The following is a 21,101-nucleotide window of genomic DNA, read 5'->3' on the forward strand; positions in this document are numbered from 1 at the left end:
GTGGTGGTGCACGCCTGTAATCCTTGCTACTCGGGAGGCTGAGGTAGAAGGATCACTTGAACCCAGGAGATGGAGGTTGCAGTGAGCCAAGATCGTGACACTGCATGCCAGCCTGGGTGACAGAGCAAGACTCCATCTCAAAAAAAAAAAATTATCCACATTAATGAAATTCATTAGTTCATCAACAGGGCAGAAGGGAAAGCTCTTCCTTAAATTGCAACTAATGAATGAGTAAGAAATAATGGAATTAGAAAAACACCACTTGGCAATCAACACAGTAACCTTTTTCAAGCAACACTCATCAAAGGGTGTCAAAATTCATAGGAAAAAGTAGGATGAAAAATAGGATATTTACAGTCCCATACATAAGATACTTATTAATTATAAAGGAAAAAGTACGAATTTTGGAGTGAAGAAACCTGGCGGATGCTACCTCAACTAAGTGATCAAAATTAACCACAAGTAATGGGACATACTTACATCATGCTCCACTCTGTATGACGCAGTGAAAAGGATACATTATCATTTCCGTAGTATCCCTGCCAAAAGTGTGTAACCTCTATCTAATCATGAGGAAACTTCAGACTAATCCAAACTGAGGGATTTTCTACAAAATAAACTATTCTGTATTTCTCAAAAAGTATTAGTCATGAAAAACAATTTTTTTTTTTTTGAGACAGAGTCTCAACTCTGTCGCCCAGGCTGGAGTGCCATGGCGTGATCTTAGCTCACTGCAAGCTCCGCCTCCCGGGTTCACCCCATTCTCCTGCCTCAGCCTCCCAAGTAGCTGGGACTACAGGCGCCTGCCACCACACCTGGCTAATTTCTTTTTATATTTTTAGTAGAGACGGGGTTTCACCGTGTTAGCCAGGATGGTCTGGATCTCCTGACCTCGTGATCTGCCCGCCTCAGCCTCCCAAAGTGCTGGGATTACAGGCGTGAGCCACCGTGCCCGGCCGAAAAACAAATTTTTAAAAAAGTAACCCAGATTGGCCGGGTGCAGTGGCTCACGCCTGTAATCCCAACACTTTGGGAGGCCGAGGTGGACGGATCATGAGGTCAGGAGATCAAGACCAACCTGGCTAACACGGTGAAACCCCGTCTCTACTAAAAATACAAAAAATTAGCCGGGCGAGGTGGCGGGTGCCTGTAGTTCTAGCTGCTCGGGAGGCTGAGGCAGGAGAATGGCGTAATCTGGAAGGTGGAGCTTGCAGTGAGCTGAGATCGTGCCACTGCACTCCAGCCTGGGCGACAGAGCAAGACTCCATCTCAAAAAAGAAGAAAAAAAAAAAGTAACCCAGATTGAAGATAACTAAATCGATTTAACAACTAAATGCAACATGATCCTGACAAAGGACATTACTGGCAAATTTTTAGAAGGTTACAGTATTACATCAATGTTAATTTCCAGATTTTGATAACTATTCTATAGTTATGTAAGAATATCCTTGTTTTTAGAAAAGTACACAATGAGAAGTATATTCGATCTCAAGTGTTTCAGAAAAAATTATATACAGAGAAACATAAAGCAAAATATTCATAGGGAATGAATCTGTGTGAAGGAAACATGAAATTCTGAACTTTTCTTAAGTATAAAATAATTTCAAAATTCAAATTTAAAAGTTAAAACAAAAACAAAAATTATTGGCTAAGAGCCCAGAGATTAGAGAGAGAAAACTGGCTATTGATTCAATCTTTCAAAAAAGTGCTGAATATCCCTACATTTAAGTGTGCGTTAGTTAATATGCTTCTAATAATTACCACTTAAATGCTTTACAGTAGTAAAGTGAGAAACTCACATAGTTTCTTCATCAATATCATTTTCTTCTGTATTACTTGTTGCTGTGGAACTAGCAGAAGAACTGCTGCCATCGAGCTGATTTACTTCATCCTCATAAACAAGATCCAGATCCAGATCTCCATCTGAAAGCTCGTGCTAGATCAATGCCAAGAAAACAAGACGTCTATTCCAAATGTTTCTACTCAGTTGATCACCCCATCCAGCCCATAAACCAAGCACCAAAGAATAATACAGTTATCAAAAATCTATTTTCTGCTCCTGTGCCTCAGCTGCTGAGCCCTGTAGAGAAAAATCACACAACCACACTGACTGATATCATTTTACTAACTTATGCGTGCCGCCTTCAGCTGGGCCCTCAGTGTGACTGGAATCCTTCACATATTCCACATCAGCTTCCTCACAGAGTAACGTTTCAAACCATCACTCCTCAATTCTACCTAATTTTACCATTATCAAGGTCATTAACTAACACTGTCACCTATCTGCACAGAAAAAAAATACCCACTATTAAGCAAAAACTTCCCCAACTTTCAGCTGCCTTACCTGCAAACTCCACCCTTCCTTTAACTCAGTTTATCAAAGGTTAACGCTTCACCTGACTGCTCCATTCCAAACCCTATTATCTCTAGTTTATCAAAGCACTTAATCTTCTGTGCATTCTCTCGACCCACTGGGTCCTTCATTTTAACTTAAAACTGAAGTCTCTCATCTTAAAAATTACTACAAAAAACCAACTGTCTATGCATCCCTTCTTATGTAAAAATATCAACTACTTCTTGAACTCTTATTCTGGATTCTGACTGTTGTTTAGCTGGGATAGAACCTGGCTAGCTACAGAATCCTAAATCATTCTACCTACGTAAGTAATGATAAGGCATGTACTAGTTTCAGTGAATGAAAATAGAACACCTTTTTTTTTTTCTTTTTCTCTGAGACAGAGTCTTGCTCTGTCTCCCAGGCTGGAGTGCAGTGGCACAATCTTGGCTCACTGCAACCTCTGCCTCCTAGGTTCAAGTGATTCTCCTACCTCAGCCTCCCAAGTAGCTGGGATTACGCACCACCACACCCAGCTAATTTTTGTATTTTTCGTAGAGACAGGGTTTGGCCATGTTGGCCAGGGTAGTCTCGAACTCCTGACCTCATGTGATCCACCCACCTTGGCCTCCCAAAGTGCTGGGATTACAGGCGTGAGCCACCGCACCCAGCCAGAACACATTTTTAAAATCCACAATGTATGGTAGTTTAGGTTTTAAAATGTGTATCACGGTTTGTTTTATACAATGTATTGTTTTTTTCACAACCTTGAAATGCTTTGATTCAACAACTTCTGACTTATTAACATTTACATAAGGGCATACATACATTACTAATGGAAATCAATGGACAATATTTTTAGCCTACTGTTTCAGCACATAATATGTTAAAAGCCATGATGCTACTGTTTTTTTTATCAAACACAAAAATCTAAAACTGGCCTCATTATTACATGATAATCTTCATTCTGAATCTTCTCCTCATCTTCTTCATCCTCTTTGGCCTCTCTTACAGAAGCTGTAGTAGGACCACCTTCGAGAAGCATGTCAGAGCATGCAGACTTCTTAGCTCGTGTCTCCAGAGCATCATCATTTTGGGGGCTAAGATGGTTATCTGGTGGTGACAAATCTCTTGACTTCTGAGTTCGAGACAGCTCAATAGTAAGTCTCTTTTAAAACAAGAAAAGCACAAATATTAGCCACAGCTCACTGGCACAGTAAAAGATGTCTCAAGTGAAAAAAAAATGCATCCAGATGTTTCTAAAACCATTTCTTTATTTATTTTTTGAGAATGGTCTCACTCTGTTGCCCAGGCTGAAGTGCAGTGGTGCCATCATAGCTCACTGCAAGCCTTGAAGTACTGGGCTCAAGCGATCCTACTGCCTCAGCCTCTCAAGTGGCTGGGACTGGAGGTGTGTGCCACCATGCTTGGCTAATTTCATTTTTATTTATTTTTAGAGACGGTATCTTGCTATGTTGCTCAAGCTGGTTTTGAACCCCTGGGCTCAAATGATCCTCTGGCCTCGGCCTCCCAACATGCTGGGATTACAGGAATGAGCCACCTCACTTGGCACCATTTCTTAAACCATTTCTCTGAATCCCTACTGCCTTTTATTTATAAAAAAATTGATGACAAAGATAAACTGCCCCATTTATGCTCATCCTCCTTCTTTCATATCCAGCCTAAGCTAAACATACAATTAGCGAACAGTATAGTGAATACAGGCAGTTTTAAATAGCACATTTAACATGAAAATCTCTGAAAGCATGTATTTATTCATATTTTCCTCCCTGACCTATTAACGACTCTCAGCACTCCAAACCTCCTGCCACACCCTAACTTCCAAAGGGAAATGAAACATTCCTTAGTTTACCACTGTAAAATAAAAATTCATCAATTAATCTTCCCCAGTGCTTATTCAACAATAGTAAGAGTTTAAGATGGGACAACTTTTAATTGTGCTATAGCCTAGAATCCTCTAAATCCAAGATAACTTGTGGAAGAGAAACTAAGTCACTGACAGAAACACAAAGAGCTTACCTCAAACTACAGCCACACTGTTCAAAACAACTTTATGCAATGATGGAAATGCTCTAGATTTGCAGTAACCAATGCAAGCACTTGAAATGTGGCTACTGCAACTAAGGAACTAAATTTTTAATTTTAATTAAGCTAAATTTACAGACCAGGCACAGTGGCTCACACCTGTAATCCCAGCACTTTGGGAGGCCAAGGCAGGCAGACTGCTTGAGCCCAGGAGTTCAAGACCAGCTTGGGCAACATGGAGAAACCCATCTCCACAAAAAATACAAAAACTAGCCATGACACATGCTCATAGTCCCAGCTACCTGGGAGGCTAAGGTGGGAGGATCACTCGAGCTTGGGAAGTTGAAGCTGCAGTTAGTAGAAATTGTGCCTGGCAACAAGAGTGAGTGCGACCTGTCTCCAAAATAAAAAAAAATAATAATAAAGTGGCAGGGCGCGGTGGCTCATGCCTGTAATCCCAGCACTTTGGGAGGCCGAGGTGGGCAGATCACGAGGTCAGGACATCGAGACCATCCTGGCTAACACTGTGAAACCCTGTCTCTACTAAAAATACAAAAAAATTAGCCCAGTGTGGTGGCAGGCGCCTGTAGTCCCAGCTACTCGGGAGGCTGAGGCAGGAGAATGGTGTGAACCCGGGAGGCGGAGCTTGCAGTGAGCCGAGACTGCACCACTGCACTCCAGCCTGGGCAACAGAGCGAGACTCCTTCTCAAAAAAAATAAATAAATAAAGTAAAATAAAAATTTACATAGCCATATGTGGCTAGTGGCTACTAAACTGGACACTGCAGAACTGCTAAGGATGGGGAACAAGATAACTAGATTTTTTTTCTAATTACAAATTACAAAATTACAAATAGCAATAAAATATATAAAATCTAATTACAAATATAACAAGCCAAAAGGACAATAGGAAACACCAAAACAGAAATAGATATTTTCTTACCTCTTTAAGGTTGTTTATTTGTTGGATATAACTAGTCTGTGCAGCTTCCAACTGAGTAATGTACCAATGCTGGTCCCGGGATTTTTGAAAGAAAGTTGGTGAACGTACCTGAAACCTTAAAAGAATTGTGCCACATTAAAAAAAAAATTCAAATGGTAAAACATTATCAGTCTAGCACTGAATTCTGAAATTTGGGTTAACTTGATTATAAGGCCAAAATTCACATAAACTTAGAGCTGCTAGTATTTGTTGTTTATAGATGTAGTCCACAGATTATGACACAAGGTTCTGAAAAGCCAGCTGTCCTCAAACTACCTTTCTAAAGAAATAACATTGTACATTGTAGTTAAGCTTCCCAAACTAACCTACTAAGGCATATTTATTATAATAATGTAACTAAAATACAATGATGATCATGAGTTGGGAAGAAGAGAGCCATATACTATGCAGTTTCCTCCTATAAGGAGGAAGATAACTCTTATCCCTTTCTTCCCTAAATGAGGCCCTAGCAAAATACAAAGTTTTAAGTGCTGCTCTTTATATTTCTCTATTCCATCTCACGTTCCCGTATTTCCTGCCCCTCAGAAAAAAAATCACTTCCTGGCTCAACCACCCAGGATTGCTTTACTGTCCCCCAAGGAGTTACATGCTCTAAATAAACTATATCCTGAACCCTTCAAGATAGCAATCAAAACTGCCCTTATTACAATATGGCATTATTTCAGCTTAGGTTAGGAAAAAAAGTACTGCACCTACATAAAATCATATCAATATATAAATGACAGAATCTTAATCTATCCAGAGTTGTTTTAATTAAAAAAAAAAACTCTTACTAAAGCAAACAAACCTCTACCTTTGTTACATAGCCTAACGTGACTATATTTACAGCGAAAAAATTGCAGTGCATGTGTGAAGGTGTTTTTGAAGAAAGGAAAAACCACAAGGCAAGACTAATTTGGACATCTACATCTCTCTCATTCCTTCCAGCCTTTTTACCTGGCTACACAATGTTAGCTGTTCATTTTTTTCTAGGATTTTACACCTTATTGTAAGAACCTACTGACCATTTAACAGTTATCTGGCAGTAGATATCTAGTTTTAGTCAAGAATACTAATGCAAGAAAGGACAGAACATAAACACTGACTATAAAACAACAGTCCTATTTAATGTTGGGATAGTCTTTATAGGTCAGAAGTTTTTGGGCATCATTATATGTTATAACTGGATGATCAAAATGAGAACTTGAGTATTTAAAAAAAAAAAAAGAGATTGGCCGGGCACAGTGGCTCGCACCTGTAATCTTAGCACTTTGGGAGGCCGAGGTGGGCAGATCACCTAAGGTCAGGAGTTCGAGACCAGCATGGCCAACATGGTGAAACCCCGTCTCTACTAAAAGTACAAAAATTAGCCGGGTATGGTGGCGGGCGCCTGTAATCCCAGCTACTCAAGAGGCTGAGGCAGGAGAATCGCTTGAATCTGGGAGGCAAAGGTGGCAGTGAGCCGAGATCGCACCACTGCACTCCAGCCTGGGCAACAGAGCGAAACTCTGTCTCAAAAAATCAAATCAAATCAAATCAAATCAATCAAATCAAATCAAATCAAGAGATTAAATTATGTTCTGAACGGAACTGAGTAGAGATGATTCACTCAACTGAGCAGAGACAATTCACAGTCTAGGAAGTACCCACTGGTAAGACATTAAAGTAAGACCGTCTAAACGCTATTATTTTCTTTGAATGATTTAAACCACTGGTTAACTCTGCACATTAGTTCTAATATTTTGCCATTAAAACAAAAACAAGCAGCAGGTAAAATTTCTTAACTTTGTTTTAATGAAAGAATGAAATATACATTCATAGTTATAGAAAAGCCTTAAATAACTTTCTAATAAATACATACAAAATTCCACCAGAATCTTGAACTAAAAGGTTTAAAGTTTGAGCAATGTCTCATTAATAGGATAATGAGAAGCCCCCTATCCACAAACTTCATAGCAATTTACTTACGGTGCTACTATAGCATTATTTTATAATAAGAGAGTAGTAAATTCTGTTTTTATCTGCCAATTTCATCTTGAGTTCCCTGTGGACAAAAACCATGTCTATATTTTTCTTATTAGCAACTCAGTGTCAGGCATATGGTATAGACTCAATGTTGCTTAAAAAAAATGATGTCATAACAGGAATTTGTTTCTGTACTAATAAGTAACGCTAATAAGGATGAAACCAAGGCTATAAGAAAATGGGTCTTTTATAGGTTGGTAAAATTGATGTTTGAATAATTTTGTAATTCTCTCTATGGCTGAAGCATGAAATAGCAATAAATTATTTCTCTTGGTGAATAGTTAAACCCCAAAAGTCTGAAAAGCTATACGAAGAAAACTAAAATAATCCCTCCCCTCAAAAAACATGATTCCAGGCACCGTGGCATGCACCTGTAATCCTACCTACTTGGGAAGTTGAGACAGGAGGATCACTTGAGCCCGATAATTCTAGACTAGACTGGGCAATATAGCAAGACACTGACTCTAAACAAAACAAAACAAAACAATAACAAAAACATATCTTTTTCCCTACACTGAAAATCATATCCCTTGTTAAACTTCTTTATACTTCCAGAAAAGCTACGGAAAACACATAAGAGTAAATGCTGATATGATAGCAACTCATCTGTCCAGTATGCTCAAGAACAAAGAGCTCTGAATAAGGGAAATTCAGGAGTACATTAAATCACTCTCAAGAAAAAAATGTTTAAAATTGTTGTGATGAGAACTTTTTAAACTGTTAAATACTCTGAAACTTCTCAGTTCAGAACATATTTTAATCTCTTTTTTTAAATATTCAAGTTCTCATTTTGATCATCAAATTATAACATCATGTAATGATACCCAAAAACCTTTTTTTGTTTGTTTTTTGTTTTTTTAAGATGGAGTTTCACTCTTGTCGCCCAGGCTGGAGTGCACTGGTGAAATCTCGGCTCACTGCAACATCTGCCTCCCGGACTCAAGCGATTCAACTGCCTCAGCTTCCCAAGTAGCTGGGATTACAAGTGCCTGCCACCATGCCCAGCTAATTTTTGTATTTTTAGTAGAGACAGGGTTTCACCATGTTGCCCAGGCTGATCTTGAACTCCTGACCTCAGGTGATCCACCCACCTCAGCCTCCCAAAGTGCTGGGATTACAGGCGTGAGCCACGGCACCCAGCCAATGCCCAAAAACTTCTGACCTGTAAAGACTACCCCACGTTAAACAGGGCTGTTGTTTTTATTTACTTTATTATTATTTTTGAGATAGGGTCTTGCTATGTCGCCCAGGCTGGGGTGCAGTGGCATAATCTCGGTTCACTGCAACCTCCACCTGCCGGATTCAAGCGATTCTCCTGCCTTGGCCTCCTGAGTAGCTGGGATTACAGGCGCGTGCCACCACAGCCCGGCTAATTTTTGTATTTTTAGTAGAGATAGGATTTCACCATATTGGCCAGGCTGCTCTCAAACTCCTGAGCCCAGGTGATCTGCCTGCCTCAGCCTCCCAAAATGCTGGGATTACAGGCGTGAGCCACCACACCTAGCTAAATAGGGCTGTTGTTTGAGTCAGTATTTATGTTCTATCCTTTCTTGTAAATACTACACCAACAACCAACAATAAAAATTGATGGTTTTGGCCAGACGTGGTGGCTTATGCCTATAATCCCAGCACTTTGGGAGGCCGAAGTGGGTGGATCACCTGAGGTCGGGAGTTAGAAACCAGCCTGATCAACACGGAGAAACCCCGTCTCTACTAAAAGTACAAAATTAGCCAGGCATGGTGGCGCACGCCTGCAATCCCATCTACTCGGGAGGCTGAGGCAGGAGAATCGCTTGAACCTGGGAGGCGAAGGTTGCAGGGAGCCAAGATCGTGCCATTGCACTCCAGCCTGGGCAACTAGAAACTCCGTCTCAAAAAAAAAAAAAAAAAATTGATGGTTTTCCCAAATACCACATGTTCTCACTTATTATTTAAGAGCTAAATGGGCTGGGCGCAGTGGCTCAGGCCTGTAATCCCAGCACTTTGCAGGCTGAGGCAGGAGGCTCAAGAGGTCAGGAGATCAAGACCATCCTGGCTAACACGGTGAAACCCCATCTCTACTAAAAATACAAAAACAAAATTAGCCAGATGCAGTGGCAGGCACCTGTAGTCCCAGCTACTTGGGAGGCTGAGGCAGGAGAATGGTGTGAACCCGGGAGGCAGAGCTTGCAGTGAGCCGAGATGTCGCCTCTGGGTGACAGAGGGAGACTCCATCTCAAAAAAAAAAAAAAAAAAAAAAGCTAAATGATGAGAACTCAAGGATATAACGAGGGGAAACAACAGACACTGGGGCCTACTTGAGGGTGGAGGGTGGGAGGAGGGAGAGGATAAGAAAAAATAACTATTGGGTACTAGGCTTAGTATCTGGGTGATGAAATAATCCGTACACCAAATCACCATGATGTGAGTTTACCTGTATAACAAACCTACACATGTACCCCTGAACCTAAAATAAAAGTTTAAGAAAAAAGTAGAAAATTGCTGGTTTTCGTCAACTTTCATCTTGACTCTTCTACTTTTAATTTGCTGTTATTGACAAAGAACTGATAGTTGCTTTATAAAATTAAGTTGTAAAACCAGTCACTCAAATATAATATGCACTGTGAAGTGAAAAAAATCAGCACTTTATCCCTCACTATTCTTAGATTTCCAAATAGTGAGGTCACTAGAAGTTCAACAGACAAATGGAACATTACTATACTTACTGGAAGTTGTAGTTTCCCACCCACCCCCTTTTTCTTTTCTTTTTAAAAAGATGGGGGGGTCTCATAATGTTTCCTAAGCTGGTCTCAAACTCCTGGGCCCAAGCCATCCTCCCATCTCAGCCTCCATAGTAGATGGAAACACCGGCGCACCACTGCACCCAGCTTATCTTTAATGGAATTGCTAACTAGATGTCAAAAAAAGTTTGACTTTTTGACTACAAATTTTTTATTATTATCCACTTAAATAAAACAGTTAAGAAAGTGATAAGGGGCCAGGCGCGGTGGCTCAAGCCTGTAATCCCAGCACTTTGGGAGGCCGAGGCGGGTGGATCACGAGGTCAGGAGATCGAGACCATCCTGGCTAAAACAGTGAAACCCCGTCTCTACTAAAAATAGTAAAAAATTAGCCGGGCATGGTGGCGGGCGCCTGTAGTCCCAGCTACTCGGGAGGCTGAGGCAGGAGAATGGCGTGAACCCAGGAGGCGGAGCTTGTAGTGAGCCGAGATCGCACCACTGCACTCCAGCCTGGGCGACGGAGCGAGACTACGTGTCAAAAAAAAAAAAAAAAAAAAAAGAAAATGATAAGGTTATAGTTAGTATGAATTTCAATATTCATCTTTGTTAACCAAATGATCTTTGAAATATAGTTCTGATGATATTATTTCCCCACAATAAAAACCACAACATCAAATTTTTCCTATTACCTTAAAATCACTGTATCATTTTGTGGATTCAAGTATCCTTCATTTGCGAGTAAGTCCAAACGGAAAAATCTGTTATAGCCCCAGCATTCTCCAACTTCAAAGTCAGATGCAAATTCTCGAATGATATTTTTTGTAGGATCATTACAGGACTGGTGAACCATCTCTACACGATATTCATATCTAAAATTGAAAAACAGACCATTACTATACAGTTAGTAAAGTAAGAATAAAAAACAAACTCATCTAAACATTAAGGTCACTAAGTAATTACCTGAGAAGAAACCTTATTGATATACGCAGTTACATTTCTTTTATCATTTATAAAAACAGCAGTATTTTGGGGTTTTTTTATTTATTTAAGATGGAGTTTCACTCTTGTTGCCCAGGCTGGAGTGCAATGGTGCAATTTCAGCTCACTGCATCCTCTGACTCCAGGTTCAAGTGATTCTCCTGCCTCGGCCTACAGAGTAGCTGAGATTACAGGCGTGTACCATGCTTGGCTAATTTTGTATTTTTAGTGGAGATGGGGGTTCATGTTGGCCAGGGTGGTCTCGAACTCCTGACCTCAGGTGATCCACCCACCTTGGCCTCCCAGTGTGCTGGGATTACAGGCGTGAGCCACCATACCCGGCCAGAAAAAGAGCAGTATTTTTTTGTTTGTTTTTTTGAGATAAAGTCTCACTCTGTAGCCCAGGCTAGAGGGCAGTGGCGGGGTCTCAGCTCACTGCAACCTCTGCCCCCCAGTTCAAGTGATTCTGCTGCCTCAGCCTCCCAAGTAGCTGAGATTACAAGGCACACCACCACGCCCAGCTAATTTTTTGTATTTTTAGTAGAGACAGGGTTTCATAAAGTTGGACAGGCTAGTATCAAACTCTTGACCTCAGATGATCCACCCTTCTTGACCTCCCAAAGGGCTGGGATTACGGGTGTGAGCCACTGCGCCCAGCCAAAACAGCAGTATTTTGAACGAACCACCAAAACATGAATGGCAATAGGTCCTTTTTTCCTCGTAAAGATGTTTACCAATATATCAGGTATAAAACAACACCTCAAAAAATAAATAAATTTTGAATAAACAAGTAATTCAAAGTTGCTTTTGTTTTACTAATGCAATATTTTTTCCATATATTCACTACATATGTTTCCTCATAAATATTGTTATTTCTATTATCCTTTGAGGTTTATCACCTTGCAATTTTAAAATATAAATTTTGAAATACTCTACTGTATTTTGCCAGTACAAGTGATAAGAAAGCAAATTATTGTGTATTCAGAAAATCAAAGGCTATAAAATTTCCTAATAGAAAATAAGTATGCAGCCATAAAAAAGAACGAGATTATGTTTTTTGTGCAACATGGATGGATGGAGCTGGAGGCTATTATCCTCAGCAAACTAACACAGGAACAGAAAACCAAATACCACGTGTTCTCACTTATATTGTGGGAGCTAAACGATGAGAACTTATGAACACAAAGAAGGAAACAACAGACACTGGGGTATGCTTGAGGACAGAGGGTGGGAAAAAGGAGAGGGGCAGAAAAGATAACTATTGGGTACTGGGCTTAATTCCTGGGTGACGAAATAATCTGTACAATGAACCCCCATGACATGAGTTTACCTATGTAACAAACCTTCATACGTAACACCAAACCTAAAATAAAAGTTAAAAAGAAAAGAAAAAGGAAAAAGAAAATAAGTAAGCTGGACACAGTGGCTAACACCTGTAATCCCAGCACTTTAGGAGGCCGAGGTGGGCAGATCGCCTGAGCCCAGGAGTCTGAGACCAGCCTGGGCAACATGGCGAAACCCCGTCTCCATAAAAACAAAAAACAAAAAAATTAGCTGGGTACGGTAGTGCATTCCTGTAGTCCCAGCTACTTGGGAGACTGAGGCAGGAGGATACCTGGGCCCAGGAAGTTGAGGCTGCAGTGAGCCATAATTGTGCCACTGTGCTCCAGCCTCAGTGACACAGCAAGACCCTGTCTCAAAAAGAAAAGAAGTATACATTGGGAAAGCCAATATATTCTAATTTATATATCCAATCTTGTAAAATTTTCAGGTTTACAAAAAGACAAAGAAGATAGCCTATAAACTTTTGTGCATTAATGCACATTATCAAGAAAATGAAAAGAAAACCTACCAAATGGGAGAAACTATTTGCAAATCATATGTCTGATAAAGGTTTAGTATCCAAAATATATAAAGAATTCTTGACCGGGCACAGGGGCACACACCTGTAATCCCAGCATTTTGGGAGGCTGAGGTGGGCGGATCACCTGAGGATACGAGTTCAAGACCAGCCTGGCCAATATGGCGAAACCCCGTTTCTACTAAAAATACAAAAATTGGCTGGGCGTGGTGGTGCATGCCTGTAATCCCAGCTATTTTGGGAGGCTGAGGCAGGAGAATTGCTTGAACCTGGGAGGCAGAGGTTGCAGTGAGCTGAGATCATGCCACTGTACTCCAAGCTGGGTGATAAAGTGAGACTCAAAATACATTAAGTAAATAAATAAATTGAGACAGGGTCTCACTCTGTCATTCAGGCTGGAGTGCAGTGGTGCAGACACAGCTCATTGCAGCCTCGACTTCCTGGGCTCAAGCAATCCTCCTGCCTCAGCCTCCTGAGTAGCTGAGACGTATGCAGGGTCTCACCATATTGCCCAGGCTGGTCTCAAATTCCTGGTCTCAAGCAATCCTCCCGCCTTGGCCTCCCAAAGTGCTGGGATTACAGGTATGGGCCAGCCAGTCTGGCATATTAACCTTTGACTGAACACAAGACACTGTAAATTTTACTCTGTTGGATGTTAGATACTTCAGCAACCTTATAAATTTTCTTGAGCTTCCTTCTGGGATGCAGTTAAGTTACTTGAAAACAATTTGATCCTTTCAGGTCTCACTTCTGTTAGGTGGGTCCAGAGCAGTGTTCAGTCTAGGGCTAATTTCTGCTATCGAGACAAAAACTTCCTTAGCGTTATACCCAATCAGTGACCCATGAATTATAAATTTCTCCACCGTGGCAGGTTGCAACAGACACAGTTCCTGGCCCCGTGTGAACACCAGGCACTCACTATTCCCTCTAATCCTGTCAAGCAGTTCTTTCCCCAATCTCAGGTAGTTTCCTCAGACATATGCCCTGGTAAGTACTCTGCTGAATACTCAAGGGGAACCCATTACGGATCTCTAGACTTCAGTCTCTGCAGCTTTCTCCTCTCTGGTATTTTGTCCAATGCACTCTAGCTGTATTGTCCTTTCTAGACTCTCAGCACTATCCCCTCAACTAAGTCTGCCAGATTCTCCCTCAGTCCCAGCTCCTCCCTGTGTTGCAGCCTGAAAACTCTCTCAAGGCTGTAAGCTGGAGAAATCGCAGAGTTAGTTTGTGTTTCTCATCTCTCAGGGACTGCTTTCATTTGTTACCACCATGTCCAGTGTCTAGAAAATGTTGTTTCATGAGGTCTTTTTTTTTTTTTTTGGTTGTTGCAGGAAAATGGGTAGATCTCATCCCTCTTGCTTCATGTTAGCTGAAAGCAGACATTCCATACCAAACTAACAGATTTCATGTAACAGAGTTAAAAAAAAATCATTAATATGATTCCAGATCCCACATTGTAAATAACATTTAACAACCTACCACTTGTTCAGTTTGGATGTAATATCAAAGAAGATCCACAATTATCTAAAACCACTTTAAAAAATATTCCTCCTTGACAAAAAGTACATTTGTGGTTCTCAGGGACTGAGGGAAAGGGGGAATGGGAAGTGACTGCTAAGGAGTACAGGGATTCCTTGTGGAGTAAATAGAATGTTATAAAATTAGATATTGGTGATGGTTGTAGAACTCTGCAGACAGATTTCATACATGTATTTCAATCAAAATGATATTTTTAAAAAACTGAATATAAAAGCAGACATGAGAATCCAGTTGTCTTCTTCTAAGCCAGATAGTAAAGAGATTTCTAAAAACGCAAAGCAATACAAGTTTTCTTAAAAATATTTTGTTTTTAGAAAAATACCATTCTATGATGCCAAGAACATATTATTCTACATCTTAACAGACATACCAATACAGTAATTAACAAAAATAAAAATTAACAAAAATTGCTAGGGGGAATGTATGTAAATGCACATTAAGGTTGTTATTTAATTACACTTCTTACTTAGAAGTTTCAGGCAAGCCAGCTGAGAGCTCCAGAAACACAGATAAGTAGTAACCTCGCACAACTCCATTTCCATCCTAAAAGAAGAATAATCAGTTTAAGTGTAAAAAAATTAAGCCACAATAAAACAAAATGCAGATAATATCTGATATCTAGATTGAGAAATACTTCTAAGCCTCAAAGCAATGGAAGAAATAATTAAAAACACCAATAGATTTGAGTTCTTAACAACTTTAAACTTTTGTGCATTAAAAAAAAAGTGAAACTATTAAGGCACAAAAATGAAGGGAAATATCAACAACCACAAGAAAGGTTAAGAGTTTTAACATATATAGAACTCTTACAAATCAACCTTAATAAAAAAACAAGACCCTAATGGAAAAAACAATTTCATTAGAAATGAGTGAAGCAAAAAAAAATTTTAAACCAAAAATTAATTTTTAAGACCAACATACAAAAAGGTAATACCCTATGCTGAAAGTAATTAAATATAATTTCTATATGATTTTAATATTAGAATTCCATATAAGATTCTGTCTAGAGATTGAGAAGTTGTTTAAATCTCTACTATAGATTTTATTTTTATAAAGATAATTACTCCCTCCCTTTTTGTTTAATTTGGCAAGACTCTTTTAAAAAAAGAGAATTACTTCCTATGTATTTCCCTAGTACTTCAGGTGTCTATGTTTTAAAAGAATCACATTTATTATAACTACTTGTTTAAACATCTGTTCCCCCAATGAGACAATGAAGGCTGACAACAGAGATCCTTATACATCTCCAGTGTCTACTGGGATATGACTACAGAGAGGTACAAGTACTATTAACCCCTTCATTTTTAGTCTACCTTGCTTGAAAGGACCTGAGGCAACTTTTGAGGTTTGACATGATAATCACTCAATAGATATCAATGAATAAATGACTCATCAGCTAGGTGAATAAAGCCAGACATAAAAGATGATATATTATTGTGTAATCCCATTATACAAAACTTTTCTAAAAAAAAAAATAATCTGAAACTACATATTGAAAGACTTCAATGTGTAACTGAGAATACTAACCCAGGAGGACTAAAATGTGTAATAGTAAATTACTGGACTCAAAAAGATTATTTAGCATCTAGGCAATATCACCAAACATCTTTAAAGGTAAAGAAAATCAGTTTATTATCAGACTTTTCCTAAAGAAAATGGAATTGCATATTGAAGATACCCAATGAAAGAAAATATGAGCCAAGGATTTTATATCCAGCAATACTAGCCTTAGAATATAAAAGGCAAAAACTGTTTTCAACATATGAGAACTCAGGGAACATTGTTTCCAATAGGCCTTCCAGCAGAATGTATTAGAGAACGAGGTGTGGACAAACAAACAGTTGTCTAATATGGCGGGAGAAGGGGAACAGGGAATGCGGACAGCATATGTAACAAAAAAAAGAAGAGTTAACAGTTCTCAGTAATCAAATTAGTATACTACAGAACTCTGAAAGAAAGACCTTGGTTTCAAAATTTATTAGAAATATGAAAAACTTACTGGGTAAACTTTTAACCTCCAGCAAAGTCCTGAAACTTGAAGAGGTGGACTGTAAACAGGATCTGCTCTCTGACGCAAAGTGCTAACGAAAAAGAAAACCAACCAAATCCCAAGATCAAAACTGTTGTGAAATGTCAACAGGCAAAAAGAAAGACCAACCAGTTTCTTTGTTACATATTTGAAATCCTAGACAAATAACAAGGTGACTGAACAGGTCAAAATTCCACTGTAAAAGTTTAGATATGCTTACATTCTGAAATAAAGAAAATGTAAAGATACTGAAATATTCAGCAATATCTTTTAAGTTTCAGGGGAAAAAAAAACCCCTCAAAATTGTGACATTTAAGGGAAAAGGAATGTATCACTAAGTCTCCCAAATTTAATTAATGCTTCAACAAGCAGTCTTCACCATTAAAAATAAAACAAAACCCAGAATGTTTCTTCCTCGCTTCTCCGCAGTATAATCATCTTTTAATATTGAAGAATGAGAGTACACTAAACCTTAATACATGTGGGAAAAACCTCAAAGAGACTATGTTTTAGCCACAAAAGTAACCCTAAGAAAAGACAAATTAAATGGGAAGAGGGATAAATTCTGTGTGGCTTTTTTTTTTTTTGAGATAGAGTTTTTTCAGACAGAGTTTTACTCTTGTTGCCCAGGCTGGAGCGCAGTGGCACGATCTCGGCTCACTGCAACCTCCACCTCCCGGTTTCAAGCAATTCTCCTGCCTCAGCCTCCCAAGTAGCTGGGATTACAGGCGCCCACCACCACGCCCAGCTAATTTTTGTATTTTTAGTAGAGACGGGGTTTACCATGTGGGCCAGGCTGGTCTTGAACTCCTGACCTCAATGATCCACCCGCCTTGGCCTCCCAAAGTGCTGGGATTACAAGCTTAAGCCACCATGCCCTGCCCAGTGTGGCCTTATTTTGAAGGCCTTTGCCTATTATTTGGAGTTTCTCTCCTGAAGACCCTGTAGTCCTTGTTTCCACTTCCATGCTGCCCTCAAAGACAAATTGCTAAGAACCTTTGCATGTTATGATCTTCACTTCTGATCTTAGAGAAAAAGTAGTAAAAGCTAACAAAATTAACATACAACTGACAAAGCCTACACATTTCTTACAATAATGGCCCCTTATCCACAATTCTTCACTTTGAGCTGAGATAAATGGATCTCAATGGATTTCTTCCCAGCACTTTTATTTCTGAGGATAGGTAAGAGGGGGCTCATCAACCTCTAACTGTCCAGCCCCCCACCTTAGTCAAAGCTAAGTGATCTCTCTTATTTAAAATGGTTCCTCACTTTGGGCAGGGCACCGTGGCTAATGCCTATAATTCCAGCACTTTGGGAGGCTGAGGTGGGAGAATTACTGGAGCCCAGGAGTTTGAGACCAGCCTAGGAAACACAGTGAGACCCCATCTGTGTGGTGGCACACGCTTGTAGTCCCAGTTATTTGGGAGGCTGAGGTGGGAGGATTGCTGCAGCCCAGGAGGTTGAGGCTGCAGTGAGCAATGATCACGCCACTGCACTCCAGCCTGGGTGACAGAGCAAAACCTGGTCTCAAAATAAAAAGAAAAGGTTCCTTTTCCCAGACTAGAGAAGCAGTCAGTCTAAAGATACAATATAATCCAGCACAAATTATCTCTACATTTCTAATAGGAAACTTATTCTTCTAAGACTTCTAAAGTGAGTGACACAGTTCACTAGATTACTGTCTTACCAAAGAATATCTTTCTGGCTCTTCCTTATATACACATACAAAAAAACCAGAATTGTCAAAAACTCTTACCTGAAATTCTCTAAAACAAAAGTAGCTGAATCGTAAGATGGCACTAATTCACTAAAAAAAAAACGGCAAAAAAAATTATTTAGCTTACATGTTTAAAATTCCATTTACCTAAAAAAACCAAGTCCCTCACTAGTATCTTAAAAACTTTATTAAACTAAAATCTAAGAAATATTTTTAAATCTTTATTGAACATAACATTAAATCAAATGAATTCATAAAACCATCAAGTTTGCAATTAAATTGGAGATACAAATACTTTATAAAAGTTTTTTGGCTGGGTGAGGTGGCTCACCCCTATAATCCCAGCACTCTGGGAGGCCAAGGTGGGTGGATCACCTGAGGTCGGGAGCTCAAGACCAGCATGGCCAACATGGTAAAACCCCATCTCTGTTAAAAATACACAAAAATTACCCAGATGTGGTGGTGTGCACCTGCAATCCCAGCTACTTGGGAGGCTGAGGCACGAGAATCACTTGAACCCTAGAGGTGGAGGTTGCGGTGATTCGAGATTGCACTACCACACATCTCTATTAAAAATACGCAAAAATTACCCAGATGTGGTGGTGTGCACCTGCAATCCCAGCTACTTGGGAGGCTGAGGCACGAGAATCGCTTGAACCCTAGATGCGGAGGTTGCGGTGAATCAAGATTGCACTACCACACTCCAGCGAGGGCGACAGAGCCAGACTCTGTCTCAGTCAACCAATAAATCAATAAATAAATACTTTATAAAAGCTTTTTTTCCTAAAAGAAAAAAAGGCAACACATTATATAATTAATTATTAAACTAAGTACAAGAAATACAATTTAAAAAGTACTCATGGAAATGGGAAAAAGAAACTGACGCTTAGGGTGTGAATCTGAACTATGAAACAGATATAAAACATCCTTTAAAAAATGAAACAACAGTCAGCGATATCACAATTAATCCCCAAACTTCCTACTTTGGAATGGATTATGGGAAATATTAACAGACCTCAAATACTTTGAAACTATTTACTAGCAAATAAATCTACACATTTTTATAGGATGAATACCTCATCACCTAAGGGGCAACTGTGATGGACTAGCACACTCACACTTTCTTGGCAAGTCAAAACTACTTCAAGCAACTTTAGTCCCATCCAATCTTCTTCAGAGAGAACTGTATTATAATCACAGAATGGACTAAAAGTCACTTTGCTGCTAACTACCTTTAATCATGTGGATGGTTTGTACACTGTCATTAGAACACCTCAAAACTCATTAAAACACTATACTATAAAAAAGACTATCATACGATGTTTTAATACAGTGTTATAAATTTGATATATATAAAATTACAAATTTACCAAAACAATAAACTGCAAACCATTTCACCACATCTTCAGATATATTTTCTAAAGTTCAATTCATCATAATTTTGGTTATTATCAAAACAAGATAAAAGATACATCTATAGCACTGCCACACTATGATAGTGTCTAAAGAAATTAGTGGCTTGCAATACAATATAGACAAATAATTCCTTATTTTAATGTAAATACGTATAGCTAAATAAGTCACGTCTTTTACATAGTAAGCAGATGTACTTTGCCCTGTGATTAACTGTATAGCTACTATCCAAATTGACTATGTCAAGAATTCCTATGATATCCCTAGTCAGTTGTTATCCTTCTTAGAAGACTCACATTCCTCATCCCCATATCCTTTTGCCTGGTTAACCCTTACTATTTCTTCAGATAACAGATTAGAAGTCACATACTCTTGGAGGTTTGCTCTAAGGTCTTCCCATTATATGATCTCCTAGCACTCAACATACACAAACCCCAATTAGCAGGACCAATGCAATTAGTGCCTAGGAAGCCTTTCTGGAACCATAAACCTAGTAAGAGCTCTAAGGGAGTCTTCCCAGTATAGTCTTCAAATTTGACATGCTTTTGAAATTTTGTGCAACTTTCAATCAGGTCTCTCATCAAGTACAGAATATCCTCCACAACATGCAAAGACTTTAATCAATCCCCAGTTGCCTGCTAATCTGCATATTTTTTCTTCTGCCATGTCCAGTGTAATTTATTTCCTGTGTTGTTGTTACTGTTATTTCTGCTCTAAGTCCAGACTATCATTATCATATTTTATTGGCCATTAAGGGTCAAAAGACTTCAGCAGAACACAAAATAAACAACAAGAGATGCCATTTTCAACTCAGAATGGTGAAGTAGAAAGCTTCCAGGCTAAAGAGGTTACTAACACTCATGAACCAAGAGAGTACAGTCCAGTTTACCCTAGTCTCACTTGCTAGGAGAAAATGACCACATTCAGAGCACAGAAAACAGGTACTGTGATATACTTTTACATATGTACATTTTCCTAGGGAAAACTTTTTGGACACAAATAGTATAATGACAAATTAGTGATATGGGGCAGCATTAAACAGGACACTTACTTCCCCTATCACCAGTTACCACATTAATTTTATTACTGTTCCAATAACCTGTTTTTCTAAATCATAATTATAAACCCAAAGAGCTCTGTATTATGCTTAATGCTAGCACTTAACACATGCCTAAAATATAGCTGGCATATATTCACTGAATGAATGTTTATAAATACTTGCTGGCAGATTCGTAGAGTTGGAATTATTTGCTCAAAAATTTCTTTTGCAAAAGAAATTATTTTGCTTTTTAAATCTTAATTTTATTTATTTATTTATTTATTTATTTATTTTTGAGATGCAGTCTCGCTCTGTCACACAGGCTGGAGTGCAGTGGCGCGATCTCGGCTCACTGATTTTGCATTCTTTATATGTATATACAAAGCTATTGCTACTGCTAGGCCATCTAATTCC

General features: G+C 39.1%; 1 protein-coding gene across 22 annotated transcripts in view; it reads right to left on the reverse strand.

Moving 5' to 3' along the window:
- The window catches only part of TRIM37 (tripartite motif containing 37), a 123,453-nt gene that overhangs the window by 62,534 nt on the left and 39,818 nt on the right, over positions 1 to 21,101 (reverse strand). For 19 of the 22 annotated variants that reach the window (XM_055101634.2, XM_055101629.2, XM_055101623.2 and 16 more), the window contains 7 exons: positions 18,275 to 18,325; positions 16,486 to 16,567; positions 14,953 to 15,029; positions 10,798 to 10,977; positions 5,325 to 5,439; positions 3,288 to 3,503; positions 1,800 to 1,936 (listed from right to left, as the gene is read on the reverse strand). In XM_055101634.2, coding sequence (XP_054957609.1) covers positions 1,800 to 1,936; positions 3,288 to 3,503; positions 5,325 to 5,439; positions 10,798 to 10,977; positions 14,953 to 15,029; positions 16,486 to 16,567; positions 18,275 to 18,325 — 858 coding nt within the window. The remainder of the gene's footprint in view (positions 1 to 1,799; positions 1,937 to 3,287; positions 3,504 to 5,324; positions 5,440 to 10,797; positions 10,978 to 14,952; positions 15,030 to 16,485; positions 16,568 to 18,274; positions 18,326 to 21,101) is intronic. The other 3 variants (XM_055101630.2, XM_055101624.2, XM_024926262.4) reach the window with 1 other exon arrangement.

The sequence above is a fragment of the Pan paniscus genome, chromosome 19 (genome assembly GCF_029289425.2).
Source record: "Pan paniscus chromosome 19, NHGRI_mPanPan1-v2.0_pri, whole genome shotgun sequence".
NCBI lineage: Eukaryota > Metazoa > Chordata > Mammalia > Primates > Hominidae > Pan > Pan paniscus.